The following is a 20,590-nucleotide window of genomic DNA, read 5'->3' as shown; positions in this document are numbered from 1 at the left end:
TCGCAAGATGATTGGCGGGAACAATAGCAGCTGTGCCACGCGCAGCAAGGAGTGTGGCGCATGCGGAAGAGAGCACAGTCGCAGGGACGAATGCCCTGCAAAAGGGCATCAGTGTAATAGGGCTTCGCACCATCGGTGCTCGGGCCCTAAAAATAATTCCTTGAAAAACAAACTGGCTTTCGCACCCTAAAAACCAGACTGGCCTGTCAGACCACATTCCTTCGCGACAGGCCCGCCTCCTGTTTTACCTCATGAATGTGAATGCGTCACAGAGATTAAGTTCAGGTGGTGTCTTTGAGGGAAGCTGAGAGAAGGAGGAGGTGAAAGAGGAAGGCTCGTTTCACATACACACATTTCCCTTTTAACAGCATCGTGTCAGTGTGTGATCAGTGTGTGTCGCAGCAGCACCTCCTCATCATCATCACCACCATCATCACCTGCAGCATCTCCAGCCGCCCGGCAACACCGTGAGTTTTATTTTAAATATTCTGACTGACACTTCTGATGTTTTTACTTTCATCTCCAAGTATTTGTTTCTCTCTCTGTGACTGTTTTTTTTAATTATTTTTTTTATATATATATATAAACATGTTTGGATACTCCGGTTTTCAGCAGTAGTTTGTGTTTTCCAGTCGTAGACGGAGTCTGTGGTAACTCGTCCGATCCATCAGATAAGATAAGACGCATTCCTGTAAACACGTTCCAATCGATCTATTTTTAAATCACAAAATGTTTTACTTCATTACTTAAACATAAACTTCCTGTGTCACTGCGAGCTAGCCGTTTGGCCACGCCCACTCGTAAAAGACATCAGATGTATCGTCTCACCAAGTTGGAAGTATGTGACACGTTTCGTGAGGTTTCAAGCATCCGTTGACCTTAAACATCAACTTCCTGTGTCACGGCAAGACATCAAACTTTGCCGCTTCGTCACAGCGACGCCCATTGACAAAGTCGAACAAATGTCTCAATATATCATCAACTACATGTTTAGGTTATTGTGACCCGACTTTAGGTTCATGGGATTAACCAGCTCGACGTAAAATGTGAAAGTATGAAAAGTGTAATTTCCAGTGGCCAACAGGGGGCGCTATGACTATGAGAGAATATTACCACACAGGGGTCTTCAGGGCGGGGCTGTTATCATACCTGTGATGTTTAGAGAAGGTCGGTCCATGTACATAAGATTTAAGGCAACTCGTAGTTTCATGGCGAGACACTCAAAATGGCCGCCTCTTACGGGCACACGCATCGACGAAAACGAAAAATTTTGATAACTTTTAATCCCAAACATGTTTTCTATCCATAGAAACTAAATTCAAGTCGGTGCGACAAAATCCCTCGGAGGAGTTCGACAAAGTACAACGTGTCAGAATCGCCCAAAATGGCTACTAAATTCAAAATGGTAGACTTCCTGTCGAATTGACGTAACGGTGAAATGTAACTTTTTTGTGCGTCTAGGTGTGATACACGTGTCCACCGGATTTCGTGAATTTAGGGGGCGATCTCGAGCCATTTGGCCGTGCCCACTTGCGACTCCACTACAATATGAAATTTTTCGCGGGGAGACATATATGTATCCACTTTCATGAGTTTTTTAATATGATAAAGCCTCCAAAAAGGCAAATCACGTTACGTAAGAAGAAGAAGAGGAAGAAGAAGAAGAAGATTTTTACGAAAAACAATAGGGCTTCGCACCATCGGTGCTCGGGCCCCAACAAGATGTCGGCGACCAGAAGGAACCTGGAGCCACAGATCCTGACCTGGAAAACTGATGACATCCAGCCAGGGACTTCTTTTATCTACAGCTGCACCCCCCCCCCCCCCCACACACACACACACACACACACACAGGTGTTTTTCTTCTGAGATTTTACTGTCGTGGTTTCAGAACTGTTTTCTGAGGAAATGAAACTAAAACAAAGCAAAGAGAAAAGTGGGAGGTTCTTCTTCTTGCTATATAAAAACTCGTCCAACATAAAGGACAGTTGAGGAAACACTGGAACAGGTTTTTTCCAAATATCCATTCTGACTGAAGAACAGCACATTTATTCTATAATTTCTGTTTTAATCATATTGTTTAATTGCTATCTGCTCTTAATCTTTTCTTTTTTGGATGTTTCTAACAGTCACAGACATGTTACGAGGAAACACTCGGTTGTCCGGGGGGGGATTGTTCCTGCTCGTGATATTCATATGTGGACAAACGTCTCACTGCCAAAACAAACACGAAGGTAAGTGTTAAAAAAAAAAAGCAAACCATCACTGACTCAGCAGGTTTGTCAGGAGAGCAGTGACGATATGAAGCCTTTAAAGTGGCAACAACAAGCTTTTGTAGCTTTCTATGTAAAGTAAAACACTGGTGATTGAATAATGTCAGCAAGCTACCTGAAGCTATACCAGCCAGATCAGGTTTTGATTGTTTTATTTATTGATTTATTGATTGCTTGATTGAGCCTGCATGGGCATATAAATCTCTAAATTTAGAGAAAGAACCGCCTTTCATTTTAAAATGAATTAGTTAATTCATGAGTACACCAGCACAACTGATTTTCTCCCGGTGGTAATGCAAATGGTTCTGAAATAAAATGTATGTTTTTAGAGCTGCTTCTTGCTTTTAGCTTCTATATTGTAGCCATGTATTGAGGATAGTAAAAACTTGAGAATACACAGATGTACAAACAAAAATACTCCATGAAATTTACTACTTCAATTAAAACTGCAAGCGGTGATGTACGGGCCCTCGCACTCCCGAGCGCTGTCTCCCCGAAGCTGTCTCCCCGAAGCCGTCTCCCCGACGTGCAGCACGCGAGGGACCGCGTATCCCCGCTTAAAGTTGCTATTTTTGTCTCGCTTCCTGTCTCCAGCAGGGGGCGCTGGGGAGCCGTTTGGCCACGCCCACTCGCAAAACACATCAGAGCGTCTCACTACGCAGGATGTATGTGACACGTTTCGTGAGGTTTCAAGCATCCTTTGACCTTAAACATCAACTTCCTGTGTCACGGCAAGACATCAAACTTTGCTGCATCGTCACGGCAATGCCCATTGACAAAGTCGAACGAATGTCTCAATATATCATCAACTACATGTTCAGGTTATTGTGACCCGACTTTACGTTCATGTGATCAACCAGCTCAACGTAGAATGTGAAAGTATGAAAAGTGTCATTTCCAGTGGCCAACAGGGGGCGCTATGACTATGAGCGAATATTACCCCACAGGGGTCTTCAGGGCAGGGCTGTTATCATACCTGTGATGTTTGGAGAAGGTCGGTCCATGTACATAAGATTTAAAGCAACTCATAGTTTCATGGCGAGACGCTCAAAATGGCCACCACGCTACGGGCACACACATCGATGAAAACGAATTATTTTAAGAAGCTTTAATCCCAAACATGTTATCTATCCATAGAACCTAAATTCAAGTCGGTGTGACAAAATCCCGAAGAGGAGTTCGACAAAGTACAACGTGTCAGAATCGCCCAAAATGGCGACTAAATTCAAAATGGTGGACATCCTGTCGAGTTGACGTAACGGTGCAATGTAACTTTATTGTGCGTCTTGGTGTGATACACATGTCCACCGGATTTCGTGAATTTAGGTAAATGTGGCCGCCGGGGCATCTCTTTAGGGGGCGCTCTCGAGCCGTTTGGCCACGCCCACTCGCAAAACACATATCACATGTATCGTCTCACCACGCCGGATGTATGTGACACGTTTCGTGAGGTTTCAAGCATCCTTTGACCTTAAACATCAACTTCCTGTGTCACGGCGAGACATCCAACTTTGCCGCATCGTCACGGCGACGCCCATTGACAAAGCCCACTTGCGACTCCACTAGAATATTAAATTTTTCACCAGGAGACATATGTGTATCCACTTTCATGAGTTTTTGAATATGATAAAGCCTCCAAAAAGGCAAATCACTTTACGTAAGGATAAGAAGAAGAAGAACATCTTTACGAAAAACAATAGGGCTTTCGCACCGATGCTCGGTGCTCGGGCCCTAATTACTGAAACCAATGTTTTATTCATCGTCCACAGGGTCCACATATCTGAACGAGCTGAGACTCGTTTTGGTTGGAAAAACTGGATCAGGCAAGAGTGCATCAGGAAACACCATCCTGGGCAACAATTCCTTCAAAGAGGACACGTCACCTAAATCTGTGACTAAAGAATGCCAAAAACAACAAGTAAAATACGGCGACAGGAAACTCGTTGTCATCGACTCTCCGGGGCTGTTTGACACCACCAAAACCCAACAACAAGTGAACGTCAACATCGCGAAGTGCATTGAACAGTCCGTTCCGGGGCCCCACGCTTTCCTGTTAGTGATCACTCTGAAGTCAAGATTCACACAGGAGGAGCAGGACACGGTGAAGTGGATCCAGGATAACTTTGGCTCAGACGCTGACACCTACATCCTCGTCCTGTTTACACATGCTGACCTGATGCCGGATAAATCTGTGGAGGAATATATGTTGGAGAGCAGACCTCTACACAAACTGATCAACAGGTGTGGAGGAAGATACCATTCGCTTATCAACAACCAGAGCTCGAGCAGAAACCAGGTCGAGGAGCTTCTACGCAAGATAGAAGACATGGTGGAATTCAATGGAGGAAAACACTACACCAATGAGATGTACCAGGAAGCCCAGAGGAGACGTGCGGAGGAGATAGGGACCATGGGTGTTTGGGCTAGAAATATAGCTGTTGTTTCAATGGCATTAGTCATTGGAGGAGTGCTTTTTCCTTCGACTGTTCTCGTGGGAGCGGGTGCAGCAATGGGAGGAGCATTAGGCTGTCATTACGTAAAGGAGACGTTTTCTCTGTGAGTCACCTGTGACAAAAAGAATAATTAGCTATAGATTAAAATGGGTCTTTCTTAATCCCACAGCAGCGGATATATGTTGGAACACGCTGTGATGTAAATGGTGGTGGTTCTTTTGAACAGCCCAATGCTGAACAAATTGCCTGCAGTCGTGCTGTTCTTACAGTGACTGCAAACACATAAAACTTAGATCACTACTGATCGTAAATGTAAAGCTTAAAATGAAAAAGATGTCAGTCTTACATTAGTTTGTCACCTTGTTGCATTTGAACACTAAAAAAATAAAAAAAAATAAAAAAAAATGCTGTTTATGTTTCCTGGCACATATTTCCATATAGTTCCCATATTTGCTTATTTGTTTATGCAACAGCCTTGGTCGTAATTTCACAGGAATTTTTTGTTTGTTGAAACATGATCCTTATTTTAAAAGTAAGAGTTTGACTTCACAAGACAAAAAAATACCAACTGGAGTGCAACCATCCTCATCCGTACTGCCGTCTCGCATCTGTATTAGTTCCATCAGATACGTGTAGAAGCCCATCAACGGCATTATGCTTACGCCCATCCCATTGGAGAAGGTAGATCCACGGTGATGGCTGAAGGTAGGAAAATCTGACTTCATTGAAAAACGCAGAGCAGCATTGATGCTTTGATTACTGTAGGACATAACTGTGATAATGTGGCACTGAAATGAGCACAGTTAAAATGGGGGGAAAAAATGTAGACATTGATGATAATTCCTGTATTTAATAGTCTATTTTCTTTTGTGTCTCAATGATATCATTTTCATGTCACAGCAATACCACTCCGAGAAAAGAAGCAGAAAACTCTACCCCGGTCTGATGGGTGTGGTCTCAATAACTTTGACGGTATGCTCCTTCATTGTCTCATTACTCATGACATCTCAAGAATTTGTAAACCAAAGGATAAAGTTTGATTAGTAAAACTGTTTTTATTCATTATTATTTAAAACTATTATTCAGTATAGTTCATTGTTGCTTTCAGATCAGTAATACATTTGGGGTCACCATGTTGAGAAAAATCTCTTTGTCTGGTGTTTATTCATCTCACTAGTCTTGTTTTTAGCTATTACGAGAAAAAACACAAAATAATCTGTGGTTGTAAATAAATAATTAAAACTGCAAGCAGTGATGTACGGGCCCTCGCACTCCCGCACGCCGCCTCCCCGAAGCCGTCTCCCCGAAGCCGTCTCCCCAACGTGCAGCGCGCGTCCCCGTTTAAAGTTGCTATTTTTCAAGCATCCTTTGACCTTAAACATTAACTTCCAGTGTCACGGCGAGACATCAAACTTTGCCGCATCGTCATGGTGACGCCCATTGACAAAGTCGAATGAATGTCTCAATATATCATCAACTACATGTTTAGGTTATTGTGACCCGACTTTACGTTCATGTGATCAACCAGCTCGACGTAGAATGTGAAAGTATGAAAAGTGTCATTTCCAGTGGCCAACAGGGGGCGCTATGACTATGAGCGAATATTACCACACAGGGGTCTTCAGGGCGGGGCTGTTATCATACCTGTGATGTTTGGAGAAGGTCGGTCTATGTACATAAGATAAGACACTTCTGATGTTTTTACTTTCACCTCCAAGTATTTGTTTCTCTCTCTATGACTGTTTTTTTTTTTATTTTTTTTTTTTATATATATATATATATATATATATATATACAGTGGGTACGGAAAGTATTCAGACCCCTTTAAATTTTTCACTCTTTGTTTCATTGCAGCCATTTGCTAAAATCAAAAAAGTTCATTTTATTTCTCATTAATGTACACTCAGCACCCCATCTTGACAGAAAAAAACAGAAATGTAGAAATTTGTGCAAATTTATTAAAAAAGAAAAACTGAAATATCACATGGTCATAAGTATTCAGACCCTTTGCTCAGTATTGAGTAGAAGCACCCTTTTGAGCTAGTTCAGCCGTGAGTCTTTTTGGGAATGATGCAACAAGCTTTTCACACCTGGATTTGGGGATCCTCTGCCATTCTTCCTTGCAGATCCTCTCCAGTTCCGTCAGGTTGGATGGTGAACGTTGGTGGACAGCCATTTTCAGGTCTCTCCAGAGATGCTCAATTGGGTTTAGGTCAGGGCTCTGGCTGGGCCAGTCAAGAATGGTCACAGAGTTGTTCCGAAGCCACTCCTTTGTTATTTTAGCTGTGTGCTTAGGGTCATTGTCTTGTTGGAAGGTGAACCTTTGGCCCAGTCTGAGGCCCAGAGCACTCTGGAAGAAGTTTTCTTCCAGGATATCGCTGTACTTGGCCGCATTCATCTTTCCTTCAATTGCAACCAGTCGTCCTGTCCCTGCAGCTGAAAAACACCCCCATAGCATGATGCTGCCACCACCATGTTTCACTGTTGGGATTGTATTGGGCAGGTGATGAGCAGTGCCTGGTTTTCTCCACACATACCGCTTAGAATTAACGCCAAAAAGTTCAATCTTGGTCTCATCAGACCAGAGAATCTTATTTCTCATAGTCTGGGAGTCCTTCATGTGTTTTTTGGCAAACTCTATACGGGCTTTCATATGTCTTGCACTGAGGAGAGGCTTCCATCGGGCCACTCTGCCATAAAGCCCCGACTGGTGGAGGGCTGCAGTGATAGTTGACTTTGTGGAACTTTCTCCCATCTCCCTACTGCATCTCTGGAGCTCAGCCACAGTGATCTTTGGGTTCTTCTTTACCTCTCTCACCAAGGCTCTTCTCCCACGATTGCTCAGTTTGGCTGGACGGCCAGGTCTAGGAAGAGTTCTGGTCGTCCCAAACTTCTTCCATTTAAGGATTATGGAGGCCACTGTGCTCTTAGGAACCTTGAGTGCTGCAGAAATTATTTTGTAACATTGGCCAGATCTGTGCCTTGCCACAATTCTGTCTCTGAGCTCCTTGGACAGTTCCTTCGACCTCATGATTCTCATTTGCTCTGACATGCACTGTGAGCTGTAAGGTCTTATATAGACAGGTGTGTGCCTTTCCTAATCAAGTCCAATCAGTTTAATTAAACACAGCTGGACTCCAATGAAGGAGTAGAACCATCTCAAGGAGGATCAGAAGAAATGGACAGCATGTGAGTTAAATATGAGTGTCACAGCAAAGGGTCTGAATACTTGTGACCATGTGATATTTCAGCTTTTCTTTTTTAATAAATTTGCACAAATTTCTACATTTCTGTTTTTTTCTGTCAAGATGGAGTGCTGAGTGTACATTAAGGAGAAATAAAATGAACTTTTTTGATTTTAGCAAATGGCTGCAATGAAACAAAGAGTGAAAAATTTAAAGGGGTCTGAATACTTTCCGTACCCACTGTATATAAATGTTTGGATACTCCGGTTTTCAGCAGTAGTTTGTGTTTTTCAGTCGTAGACGGAGTCTGTGGTAACTCGTCCGGTGCATCAGATAAGATAAGGCGCATTCCTTTAAACACGTTCCCTTCTATCTATTTAAATCACAAAATGTTTTACTTCATTACTGAAACATAAACTTCTTGTGTCACGCTGAGCGAGCCGTTTGGCTCCCTTTTGCCCACTCGCAAAACACATCAGATGTATCGTCTCACCAAGCCGGATGTACGTTGACACCCCCCCCCCGCACACACACACAGGTGTTTTTCTCTGTCTCTCTGGTGGTTTCAGAACTGTTTTCTGAGGAAATGAAACTAAAACAAAGCAAAGAGAAAAGTGGGAGGTTCTTCTTCTTGCTATATAAAAACGTGTCCAACATAAAGGACAGTTGAGGAAACACTGGAACAGGTTTGTTCCAAATATCCATTCTGACTGAAGAACAGCACATTTATTCTATAATTTCTGTTTTAATCATATTGTTTAATTGCTATCTGCTCTTAATCTTTTCTTTTTGGGATGTTTCTAACAGTCACAGACATGTTACGAGGAAACACTTGGTTGTCCGGGGGGGGATTGCTCCTGCTCGTGATATTCATATGTGGACAAACGTCTCACTGCCAAAAGAAACACGAAGGTAAGTGTTAAAAAAAAAAGCAAACCATCACTGACTCAGCAGGTTTGTCAGGAGAGCAGTGACGATATGAAGCCTTTAAAGTGGCAACAACAAGCTTTTGTAGCTTTCTATGAAAAGTAAAACACTGGTGGTTGAATAATGTCAGCCAGCTACCTGAAGCTACACCAGCCAGATCAGGTTTTCATTGATTGATTTATTGATTGCTTGATTGAGCCTGCATGGGCATATAAATCTCTAAATTTAGAGAAAGAACCGCCTTTAATTTTAAAATGAATTAGTTCATTCATGAGTACACCAGCACAACTGATTTTCTCCCGGTGGTAATGCAAATTGTTCTGAAATAAAATGCATGTATTTAGAGCTGCTTCTTGCTTTTAGCTTCTATATTGTAGCCATGTATTGAGGATAGTAATAACTTGAGAATACACAGTTGTACAAACAAAAATACTCCATGAAATTTACTACTTCAATTAAAACTGCAAGCAGTGATGTATGGGCCCTCGCACTCCCACGCATCGTCTCCCCGAAGCCGTCTCCCCGACGTGCAGCGCTTGAAGTTGCTGTTTTTGTCTCGTTTCCTGTCTCCAGCAGGGGGCGCTGGGGAGCCGTTTGGCCACGCCCACTCGCAAAACACATCAGAGCGTCTCACTACGCAGGATGTATGTGACACGTTTTGTGAGGTTTCAAGCATCCTTTGACCTTAAACATCAACTTCCTGTGTCACGGCGAGACATCCAACTTTGCCACATCGTCACGGCGACGCCCATTGACAAAGCCCACTCGCGACTCCAATAGAATACGAAATTTTTCGCCAGGAGACATATGTGTATCCACTTTCATGAGTTTTTGAATATGATAAAGCCTCCAAAAAGGCAAATCACTTTACGTAATGATAAGAAGAAGAAGAAGAAGAAGAAGAAGAAGAACATCTTTACGAAAAACAATAGGGCTTTCGCACTGATGCTCGGTGCTCGGGCCCTAATTACTGAAACCAATGTTTTATTCATCGTCCACAGGGTCCACATATCTGAACGAGCTGAGACTCGTTTTGGTTGGAAAAACTGGATCAGGCAAGAGTGCATCAGGAAACACCATCGTGGGCTACGATGCCTTCAAAGAGGACACGTCACCTGAATCTGTGACTAAAGAATGCCAAAAACAACAAGTAAGATACGGCAACAGGAAACTCGTTGTCATCGACTCTCCGGGGCTGTTTGACACCACCAAAACCCAACAACAAGTGAAAGTCAACATCGCGAAGTGCATTGAGCAGTCCGTTCCGGGGCCCCACGCTTTCCTGTTAGTGATCACTCTGAAGTCAAGATTCACGCAGGAGGAGCAGGACACGGTGAAGTGGATCCAGGATAACTTTGGCTCAGACGCTGACACCTACATCCTCGTCCTGTTTACACATGCTGACCTGCTGCCGGATAAATCTGTGGAGGAATACGTGGCGGAGAGCAGACCTCTACAAAAACTGATCAACAGGTGTGGAGGAAGATACCATTCGCTTATCAACAACCAGAGCTCGAGCAGAAACCAGGTCGAGGAGCTTCTACGCAAGATAGAAGACATGGTGGAATTCAATGGAGGAAAACACTACACCAATGAGATGTACCAGGAAGCCCAGAGGAGACTTGAGGCGGAGAGGGGGACCATGGGTGGTTGGGCTATAAAAATAGCTGTTGTTTCAACGGTATTATTCGTTGGAGGTGTGCTTTTGCCTTCGACTCTTCTCGTGGGAGCGGGTGTAGCACTGGGAGGAGCATTAGGCTACGATTACGCAAAGGAGACGTTTTCTCCATGAGTCACCTGTGACAAAAAGAATAATTAGCTATAGATTAAAATGAGTCTTTATTAATCCCACAGCAGCGGATATATGTTGGAACACGCTGTGATGTAAATGGTGGTGGTTCTTTTGAACAGCCTAATGCTGAACAAATTGCCTGCAGTAGTGCTGTTCTTACAGTGACTGCAAACACATAAAACTTAGATCACTATTGATCGTAAATGTAAAGTTTAAAATGAAAAAGATGTCATTCTTACATTAGTTTGTCACTTTGTTACATTTGAACACTAAAAAAATTAAAAAAAATTTTTTTAAAAATGCTGTTTATGTTTCCTGGCACATATTTCCATATAGTTCCCATATTTGCTTATTTGTTTATGCAGCAGACTTGGTCGTAATTTCATGGGAATTTTTTTTTGTTGAAACATGATCCTTATTTTAAAAGTAAGAGTTTGACTTCACAAGACAAAAAAATACCAACTGGAGTGCAACCATCCTCATCCGTACTGCTGTCTCGCATCTGTATTACTTCCATCAGATATGTGTAGAAGCCCATCAACGGCATTATGCTTACGCCCATCCCATTGTCACGAACGCAATATCTCAAGTATGCCTTGAAGCAATTTCTTGGCACAAACATTCACTTGGACTCAAAGATGAACTGATACGATTTAGGTGGCCAAAAGTCACTGCGATCTCTTAAAAGACTTGGTGGCCATAAACCACCCCAAATATCTAAAGGGATAAAATAATGAAGTCATGACATGTTATAGCCAAGGTCAGCTTCGCTGTGACATCATAATGTTCTTCAAAATCATTTTTTGGGCCATTATTCAGCACCATAGGTAATTGATGACACTAATCTTCGGTTCCCACCTTAACACTGTGATGATTGCATCGATCTTCTGTGCTGTCCAGTTGCAGATGTATGAGGAGCATCAACATTTTTGTAGCTTTTTTTTGCAGCAACATCTATATCAGAATCAGCTTTATTGGCCAAGCATGTGAACACTTACAGATTCCTTCAGTCTTTTCTATGACTGCTTTGCGATACGGTACTTCTAGTTTGTATGTAAAATCACTTGGTTTCAAGAGGAGGAGACTTTCACAATAGAAGGATGTGATGCACTCCAGAGGTTTTCTTGTCTCCCCCCTTGTAAACAAGCAGACCTTGTTACATGGTCGTAGTAAAGATAACCAAATGTGATCAGTTAAAGAGCTTGAATAATGTCCTCATCTTGTCGTTACACTTACTAAAAGCTACCGGCCGGCCCATACACAAACCTGTTGAGTATATTCAGAGAACCGGGACAGCCTCTGCAGGGATTCACATTTTCACATGTAAACCAAAGACAATACAAGGAAATAGGAAGCCCCTTGTGCATGGGCTTCCAGAAGTTTCCCAGATATCTGATGTGAGTCGAATCACAGAGCTTGTTTAAGTTCACAACTCAGGTCTGGAGGAACACGTTGGGTTACCTGGGACCTGGAGAAGGTAGATCCACGGTGATGGCTGAAGGTAGGAAAATCTGACTTCATTGAAAAACGCAGAGCAGCATTGATGCTTTGATTACTGTAGGACGTAACTGTGATAATGTGGCACTGAAATGAGCACAGGGAAAATGGGGGGGGGGAAATGTAGACATTGATGATAATTCCTGTATTTAATAGTCTATTTTCTTTTGTGTCTCAATGGTATCATTTTCATGTCACAGCAATACCACTCTGAGAAAAGAAGCAGAAAACTCTACCCCGGTCTGATGGGTGTGGTCTCAATAACTTTGACGGTATGCTCCTTCATTGTCTCATTTCTCATGACATCTCAAGAATTTTTAAACCACTTTCTAAGGATAAAGTTTGATTAGTAAAACTGTTTTTATTCATTATTATTTAAAACTATTATTCAGTACAGTTCATTGTTGCTTTCAGATCAGTAATAAATTTGGGGTCACCATGTTGAGAAACATCTCTTTGTCTGGTGTTTATTCATCTCACTAGTCTTGTTTTTAGCTATTACGAGAAAAAACACAAAATAATCTGTGGTTGTAAATAAATAATTAAAACTGCAAGCAGTGATGTACGGGCCCTCGCACTCCCGCACGCCGCCTCCCCGAAGCCATCTCCCCAAAGCCGTCTCCCCAACGTGCAGTGCGCGTCCCTGTTTAAAGTTGCTATTTTTCAAGCATCCTTTGACCTTTAACATCAACTTCCAGTGTCACGGCGAGACATCAAACTTTGCCGCATCGTCATGGTGACGCCCATTGACAAAGTCGAACAAATGTCTCAATATATCATCAACTACATGTTTAAGTTATTGTGACCCGACTTTAGATTCATGGGATCAACCAGCTCAACGTAGAATGTGAAAGTATGAAAAGTGTCATTTCCAGTGGCCAACAGGGGGCGCTATGACTATGAGCGAATATTACCCCACAGGTGTCTTCAGGGCGGGGCTGTTATCATACCTGTGATGTTTGGAGAAGGTCGGTCTATGTACATAAGATAAGACACTTCTGATGTTTTGACTTTCATCTCAAAGTATTTGTTTCTCTCTCTGTGACTGTTTTTTTTTTATATATATATATATATATATAAATGTTTGGATACTCCGGTTTTCAGCAGTAGTTTGTGTTTCTCAGTCGTAGACTGTGGTAACTCGTCCGATGCATCAGATAAGATAAGGCGCATTCCTTTAAACACGTTCCCTTCTATCTATTTAAATCACAAAATGTTTTACTTCATTACTTAAACATTAACTTCCTGTGTCACGGGGCGAGCGAGCCGTTTGGCCACGCCCACTCGTAAAAGACATCAGATGTATGGTCTCACCAAGCCGGATGTATGTGACACGCCCCCTCCCTCCTTCCCTCCCACACACACACACAGGTGTTTTTCTCCGTCTCTCTGAGATTTTACTGTCGTGGTTTCAGAGCTGTTTTCTGAGGAAATGAAACTAAAACAAAGCCAAGAGAAAAGTGGGAGGTTCTTCTTCTTGCTATATAAAAACTCGTCCAACATAAAGGACAGTTGAGGAAACACTGGAACAGGTTTGCTCCAAATATCCATTCTGACTGAAGAACAGCACATTTAGTCTATAATTTCTGTTTTAATCATATTGTTTAATTGCTATCTGCTCTTAATCTTTTCTTTTTGGGATGTTTCTAACAGTCACAGACATGTTACGAGGAAACACTCGGTTGTCCGGGGGGGGGGTTGTTCCTGCTCGTGATATTCATATGTGGACAAATGTCTCACTGCCAAAAGAAACACGAAGGTAAGTGTTAAAAAAAAAGCAAACCATCACTGACTCAGCAGATTTGCCGGGAGAGCAGTGAAGATATGAAGCCTTTAAAGTGGCAACAACAAGCTTTTGTAGCTTTCTATGTAAAGTAAAACACTGTAGGTTGAATAATGTCAGCAAGCTACCTGAAGCTACACCAGCCAGATCAGGTTTTTATTTATTTATTCACATAACAATAACACTGTTGACTGTGTTTCTTGGTTGTTTGTGTAAAATATATATAGATATATACTGTACTGTATATACTGTGCATTTTATATTTTATATTTTTTACTGCTATTTACAGCTATTTTATTGCTTTTCTATTAATCTATTATTATCTTATTGCTTCTGTATTCTGCTGTAACTAAACAATTTCCCCTCGGGGATTAATAAAGTAACTACCTAACCTAACCTAACCTATTTATTTATTGATTGATTGATTGAGCCTGCATGGGCATATAAATCTCTAAATTTAGAGAAAGAACCGCCTTTCATTTTAAAATTAATTAGTTAATTCATGAGTACACCAGCACAACTGATTTTCTCCCGGTGGTAATGCAAATGGTTCTGAAATAAAATGTATGTTTTTAGAGCTGCTTCTTGCTTTTAGCTTCTATATTGTAGCCATGTATTGAGGATAGTAATAACTTGAGAATACACAGTTGAACAAACAAAAATACTCCATGAAATTTACTACTTCAATTAAAACTGCAAGCAGTGATGTATGGGCCCTTGCACTCCCGCGCGCTGCCTCCCCGAAGTCGTCTCCCCGATGTGCAGCGCGCATCTCAATATATCATCAACTACATGTTTAGGTTATTGTGACCCGACTTTACGTTCATGTGATCAACCAGCTCGACGTAGAATGTGAAAGTATGAAAAGTGTCATTTCCGGTGGCCAACAGGGGGCGCTATGACTATGAGCGAATATTACCACACAGGTGTCTTCAGGGCGGGGCTGTTATCATACCTGTGATGTTTGGAGAAGGTCGGTCCATGGACATAAGATTTAAAGCAACTCATAGTTTCATGGTGAGACGTTCAAAATGGCCGCCGCTTACGGGCACACGCATCGACGAAAACTAATTATTTTAAGAAGATTTAATCCCAAACATGTTTTCTATCCATAGAACCTAAATTCAAGTCGGTGCGACAAAATCCCTCGGAGGAGTTCGACAAAGTACAACGTGTCAGAATCGCCCAAAATGGCGACTAAATTCAAAATGGTGGACTTCCTGTTGAGTTGATGTAACGGTGCAATGTAACTTTTTTGTGCCTAGGTGTGATACACATGTCCACCGGATTTTGTGAATTTAGGTAAATGTGGCCACCGGGGCATCTCTGTAGGGGGCGCTCTCGAGCCGTTTGACCACGCCCACTCGCAAAACACACATCACATGTATCGTCTCACCACGCCGGATGTATGTGACACGTTTCGTGAGGTTTCAAGCATCCTTTGACCTTAAACATCAACTTCCTGTGTCACGGCGAGACATCCAACTTTGCCGCATCGTCACGACGACGCCCATTGACAAAGCCCACTCACGATTCCAATAGAATATGAAATTTTTCGCCTTGAGACATATGTGTATCCACTTTCATGAGTTTTTGAATATGATAAATCCTCCAAAAAGGCAAATCACTTTACGTAAGAAGAAGAAGAAGAACATCTTTACGAAAAACAATAGGGCTTTCGCACCGATGCTCGGTGCTCGGGCCCTAATTACTGAAACCAATGTTTTATTCATCGTCCACAGGGTCCACAAATCTGAACGAGCTGAGACTCGTTTTGGTTGGAAAAACTGGATCAGGCAAGAGTGCATCAGGAAACACCATCCTGGGCTACGATGCCTTCAAAAGGGACATGTCACCTGAATCTGTGACTAAAGAATGCCAAACACAACAAGGAAAACACGGCGACATGAATCTCGTTGTTATCGACTCTCCGGGGCTGTTTGACACCACCAAAACCCAACAACAAGTGAACGTCAACATCGCGAAGTGCATTGAACAGTCCGTTCCGGGGCCCCACGCTTTCCTGTTAGTGATCACTCTGAAGTCAAGATTCACGCAGGAGGAGCAGGACACGGTGAAGTGGATCCAGGATAACTTTGGCTCAGACGCTGACACCTACATCCTCGTCCTGTTTACACATGCTGACCTGATGCCGGATAAATCTGTGGAGGAATATATGTTGGAGAGCAGACCTCTACACAAACTGATCAACAGGTGTGGAGGAAGATACCATTCGCTTATCAACAACCAGAGCTCGAGCAGAAACCAGGTCGAGGAGCTTCTACGCAAGATAGAAGACATGGTGGAATTCAATGGAGGAAAACACTACACCAATGAGATGTACCAGGAAGCCCAGAGGAGACGTGCGGAGGAGATAGGGACCATGGGTGGTTGGGCTAGAAATATAGCTGTTGTTTCAACGGCATTAGTCGTTGGGGGAGTGCTTTTTCCTTCGACTGTTCTCGTGGGAGCGGGTGCAGCAATGGGAGGAGCATTAATCTACGATTACGCAAAGGAGACGTTTTCTCCGTGAGTCACCTGTGACAAAAAGAATAATTAGCTATAGATTAAAATGAGTCTTTATTAATCCCACAGCACCGGATATATGTTGGAACACGCTGTGATGTAAATGGTGGTGGTTCTTTTGAACAGCCTAATGCTGAACAAATTGCCTGCAGTCGTGCTGTTATTACAGTGACTGCAAACACATAAAACTTAGATCACTACTGATCGTAAATGTAAAGTTTAAAATGAAAAAGATGTCATTCTTACATTAGTTTGTCATCTTGTTGCATTTGAACACTAAAAAAATAAAGAAAATAAAAAATGCTGTTTATGTTTCCTGGCACATATTTCCATATAGTTCCCATGTTTGCTTATTTGTTTATGCAGCAGCCTTGGTCGTAATTTCATGGGAATTTTTTTTTGTTGAAACATGATCCTTATTTTAAAAGTAAGAGTTTGACTTCACAAGACAAAAAAATACCAACTGGAGTGCAACCATCCTCATCCGTACTGCTGTCTCGCATCTGTATTACTTCCATCAGATATGTGTAGAAGCCCATCAACGGCATTATGCTTACGCCCATCCCATTGTCACGAACGCAATATCTCAAGTATGCCTTGAAGCAATTTCTTGGCACAAACATTCACTTGGACTCAAGGATGAACTGATACGATTTAGGTGGCCAAAAGTCACTGCGATCTCTTAAAAGACTTGGTGGCCATAAACCACCCCAAATATCTAAAGGGATAAAATAATGAAGTCATGACATGTTATATCCAAGGTCAGCTTCGCTGTGACATCATAATGTTCTTCAAAATCATTTTTTGGGCCATTATTCAGCACCATAGGTAATTGATGACACTAATCTTCGGTTCCCACCTTAACACTGTGATGATTGCATCGATCTTCTGTGCTGTCCAGTTGCAGATGTATGAGGAGCATCAACATTTTTGTAGCTTTTTTTTGCAGCAACATCTATATCAGAATCAGCTTTATTGGCCAAGCATGTGAACACTTACAGATTCCTTCAGTCTTTTCTATGACTGCTTTGCGATACAGTACTTCTAGTTTGTATGTAAAATCACTTGGTTTCAAGAGGAGGAGACTTTCACAATAGAAGGATGTGATGCACTCCAGAGGTTTTCTTGTCTCCCCCCTTGTAAACAAGCAGACCTTGTTACATGGTCGTAGTAAAGATAACCAAATGTGATCAGTTAAAGAGCTTGAATAATGTCCTCATCTTGTCGTTACACTTACTAAAAGCTACCAGCCGGCCCATACACAAACCTGTTGAGTATATTCAGAGAACCGGGACAGCCTCTGCGGGGATTCACATTTTCACATGTAAACCAAAGACAATACAAGGAAATAGGAAGCCCCTTGTGCACGGGCTTCCAGAAGTTTCCCAGATATCTGATGTGAGTCAAATCACAGAGCTTGTTTAAGTTCACAACTCAGGTCTGGAGGAACACGTTGGGTTACCTGGGACCTGGAGAAGGTAGATCCACGGTGATGGCTGAAGGTAGGAAAATCTGACTTCATTGAAAAACGCAGAGCAGCATTGATGCTTTGATTACTGTAGGACGTAACTGATAATGTGGCACTGAAATGAGCACAGCGAAAATGGGGGGAAAAAATGTAGACATTGATGATAATTCCTGTATTTAATAGTCTATTTTCTTTTGTGTCTCAATGGTATCATTTTCATGTCACAGCAATACCACTCCGAGAAAAGAAGCAGAAAACTCTACCCCGGTCTGATGGGTGTGGTCTCAATAACTTTGACGGTATGCTCCTTCATTGTCTCATTTCTCATGACATCTCAAGAATTTTTAAACCACTTTCTAAGGATAAAGTTTGATTAGTAAAACTGTTTTTATTCATTATTATTTAAAACTATTATTCAGTATAGTTCATTGTTGCTTTCAGATCAGTAATAAATTTGGGGTTACCATGTTGAGAAAAATCTCTTTATCTGGTGTTTATTCATCTCACTAGTCTTGTTTTCAGCTGTTACGAGAAAAAACACAAAATAATCTGTGGTTGTAAATAAATAATTAAAACTGCAAGCAGTGATGTACGGGTCCTCGCACTCCCGCACGCCGCCTCCCCGAAGCCGTCTCCCCGAAGCCGTCTCCCCAACGTGCAGTGCGCGTCCCCATTTAAAGTTGCTATTTTTCAAGCATCATTTGACCTTAAACATCAACTTCCTGTGTCACGGCGAGACGTCCAACTTTGCCGCATCGTCACGGCGACGCCCATTGACAAAGTCGAACGAATGTCTCAATATATCATCAACTACATGTTTAGGTTATTGTGACCCGACTTTAGATTCATGGGATCAACCAGCTCAACGTAGAATGTGAAAGTATCAAAAGTGTCATTTCCAGTGGCCAACAGGGGGCGCTATGACTATGAGCGAATATTACCACACAGGGGTCTTCAGGGCGGGGCTGCTATCATACCTGTGATGTTTGGAGAAGGTCGGTCCATGGACATCAGATTTAAAGCAACTCCTGGTTTCATGGCGAGATGCTCAAAATGGCCGCCTCTTACGGGCACACGCATCGACGAAAACGAATTATTTTAAGAAGATTTAATCCCAAACATGTTTTCTATCCATAGAACCTAAATTCAAGTCGGTGGGACAAAATCCCTCGGAGGAGTTCGACAAAGTACAACGTGTCAGAATCGCCCAAAATGGCAACTAAATTCAAAATGGTGGACTTCCTGTCGAGTTGACGTAACGGTGCAATGTAACTTTTTTGTGCGTCTAGGTGTGATACACGTGTCCACCGGATTTTGTGAATTTAGGTAAATGTGGCCGCCGGGGCATCTCTTTAGGGGGCGCTCTCGAGTCATTTGGCCGCACCCACTCGCGACTCCACTAGAATATGAATTTTTTTGCCGGGAACCATATGTGTATCCACTTTCACGAGTTTTTGAATATGATAAAGCCTCCAAAAAGGCAAATCACTTTACATAAGAATAAAAAGAACGAACATGAAACGTGAAAATGTTCTTTCAGGTTTAGGAGATATCATTGCGGTTGCTAAATTTATCTATTTGCATTTCCCCTCCCAGTATTCTGCACAACCAAGTAGAAATATTATTTACGCATTCAAGCAAACACGCAAAATGGACAACGCGTGTTAAATTGCACATTTGAAAGACGCCATCCTTTTTTTCGCAGGTGGTGTGAAGTTTGCGTGTGCTTTTACACACGCAAACCTTTAGTACACTCTAGTTTACACATCCAGAGAAAGGCAGGTGTGTGTGAGACACACACACACACACACACACACACAGATCAACACACACACACACACACACACACACACACACACACACACACACACACACACACACACTGAGACCTAGTAAGAGAACTCAGATGGTGAGGACAATGTGGGAAGGACGAGGACAAATCCCGAGATCTGGAACGTGAACGTCCAGAAAAGGAGAAGAATGAGGGGGCGACTCTATCTCGGGAAGAAGAATCAAGAGCCCATGTTGAAGGAGGAGAGAAAAATAGGGATGCCATGCCAGTCTGCAGCCTGCCGAAAGTCCCCCCAAATTGCGGCGCAGAAAAGTATTAGAATCAAGAAGAGAGGAGATGTTTAAGTACTTCTGGGAGAAATTGGGATGGAAAGAGAGGAGAATTCTTTTGTGGAGGTGAAAACGGTGAAAACGGTGGCGGACAGCATCCATTTTTTTTTTGTCACCTTGTTGTGGATGGTAGAAGGATTCGAGTGTACCAGCGTGCATGTTCTTGTCAACCCTCGGCATAAAGCAGTGGTGTTTTTTGAAGTGGGTAGGAAGAAGAGGGGAAAGTCCTGAGAAGACTGAGAGAGTGAGGGTGACGTTGAGGAGCGAAGAGCAGGACTTTCTGAAGACTTTCCCTCTGGACCTTTTAAAGTTCCATCACACCACCGTAGGTCCTTTTCGTCAAAGGTGCAGTTCGGTCTGTATTCTGCTGAATGCTGGATTGCTTGTGACTTTGTGGCGACTCGCAATTTATCCTGCAGTGCGTAGTGCTGGCAGCAGAGACGGTGATAAGAATAACCCGCAATTTTCCCCTCACATGCGCAGTTTTACTGACATCAAACACAGCTCCATGATAACAGCCTTCCGTGCTTTCTTAAGAGCCCTCAGAAAAAGCCCGATTTTTTTT

The 20,590-nt window shown here is 42.5% G+C and overlaps 4 protein-coding genes across 6 annotated transcripts in view; 3 read left to right on the top strand and 1 right to left on the bottom strand.

The window, feature by feature from the left end:
• Nucleotides 1–20,590, bottom strand: part of LOC138213116 (copine-9-like) — a 162,067-nt gene that overhangs the window by 48,930 nt on the left and 92,547 nt on the right. The window lies entirely within an intron of this gene.
• LOC138213192 (GTPase IMAP family member 9-like) lies at nt 384–4,836 on the top strand. 2 transcript variants are annotated; one of them, XM_069174158.1, is made up of 3 exons: nt 384–467; nt 2,130–2,234; nt 4,043–4,836. In XM_069174158.1, the coding sequence occupies exons 2-3, from the start codon at nt 2,138–2,140 to the stop codon at nt 4,831–4,833; spliced, it is 888 nt and encodes a 295-aa protein (XP_069030259.1). In that variant the 5' UTR covers nt 384–467; nt 2,130–2,137; the 3' UTR covers nt 4,834–4,836. The 2 variants fall into 2 exon arrangements, with proteins under 2 accessions (XP_069030259.1, XP_069030350.1); XM_069174249.1 differs by lacking the exon at nt 384–467 and adding an exon at nt 1,993–2,008.
• LOC138213306 (GTPase IMAP family member 9-like) lies at nt 8,527–10,853 on the top strand. The gene is made up of 3 exons (XM_069174371.1): nt 8,527–8,597; nt 8,719–8,823; nt 9,840–10,853. Exons 2-3 carry the CDS (start codon nt 8,727–8,729, stop codon nt 10,628–10,630), a joined length of 888 nt encoding a protein of 295 aa, XP_069030472.1. The 5' UTR covers nt 8,527–8,597; nt 8,719–8,726; the 3' UTR covers nt 10,631–10,853.
• Nucleotides 12,071–16,654, top strand: LOC138213385 (GTPase IMAP family member 9-like). Of its 2 annotated transcripts, XM_069174584.1 has the most exons (5): nt 12,071–12,131; nt 12,328–12,399; nt 13,049–13,659; nt 13,781–13,886; nt 15,653–16,654. In XM_069174584.1, exons 4-5 carry the CDS (start codon nt 13,859–13,861, stop codon nt 16,441–16,443), a joined length of 819 nt encoding a protein of 272 aa, XP_069030685.1. In that variant the 5' UTR covers nt 12,071–12,131; nt 12,328–12,399; nt 13,049–13,659; nt 13,781–13,858; the 3' UTR covers nt 16,444–16,654. The 2 variants fall into 2 exon arrangements, with proteins under 2 accessions (XP_069030685.1, XP_069030592.1); XM_069174491.1 differs by having other exon boundaries at nt 13,049–13,886.

Source organism: Embiotoca jacksoni, unplaced genomic scaffold, assembly GCF_022577435.1.
Source record: "Embiotoca jacksoni isolate LCO1_2020_lvr unplaced genomic scaffold, fEmbJac1.0.p SCAF_1, whole genome shotgun sequence".
NCBI lineage: Eukaryota > Metazoa > Chordata > Actinopteri > Embiotocidae > Embiotoca > Embiotoca jacksoni.
The sequence above is the reverse complement of the archived record's forward strand: the minus strand, read 5'-3'. Positions and strand labels throughout refer to the sequence as shown.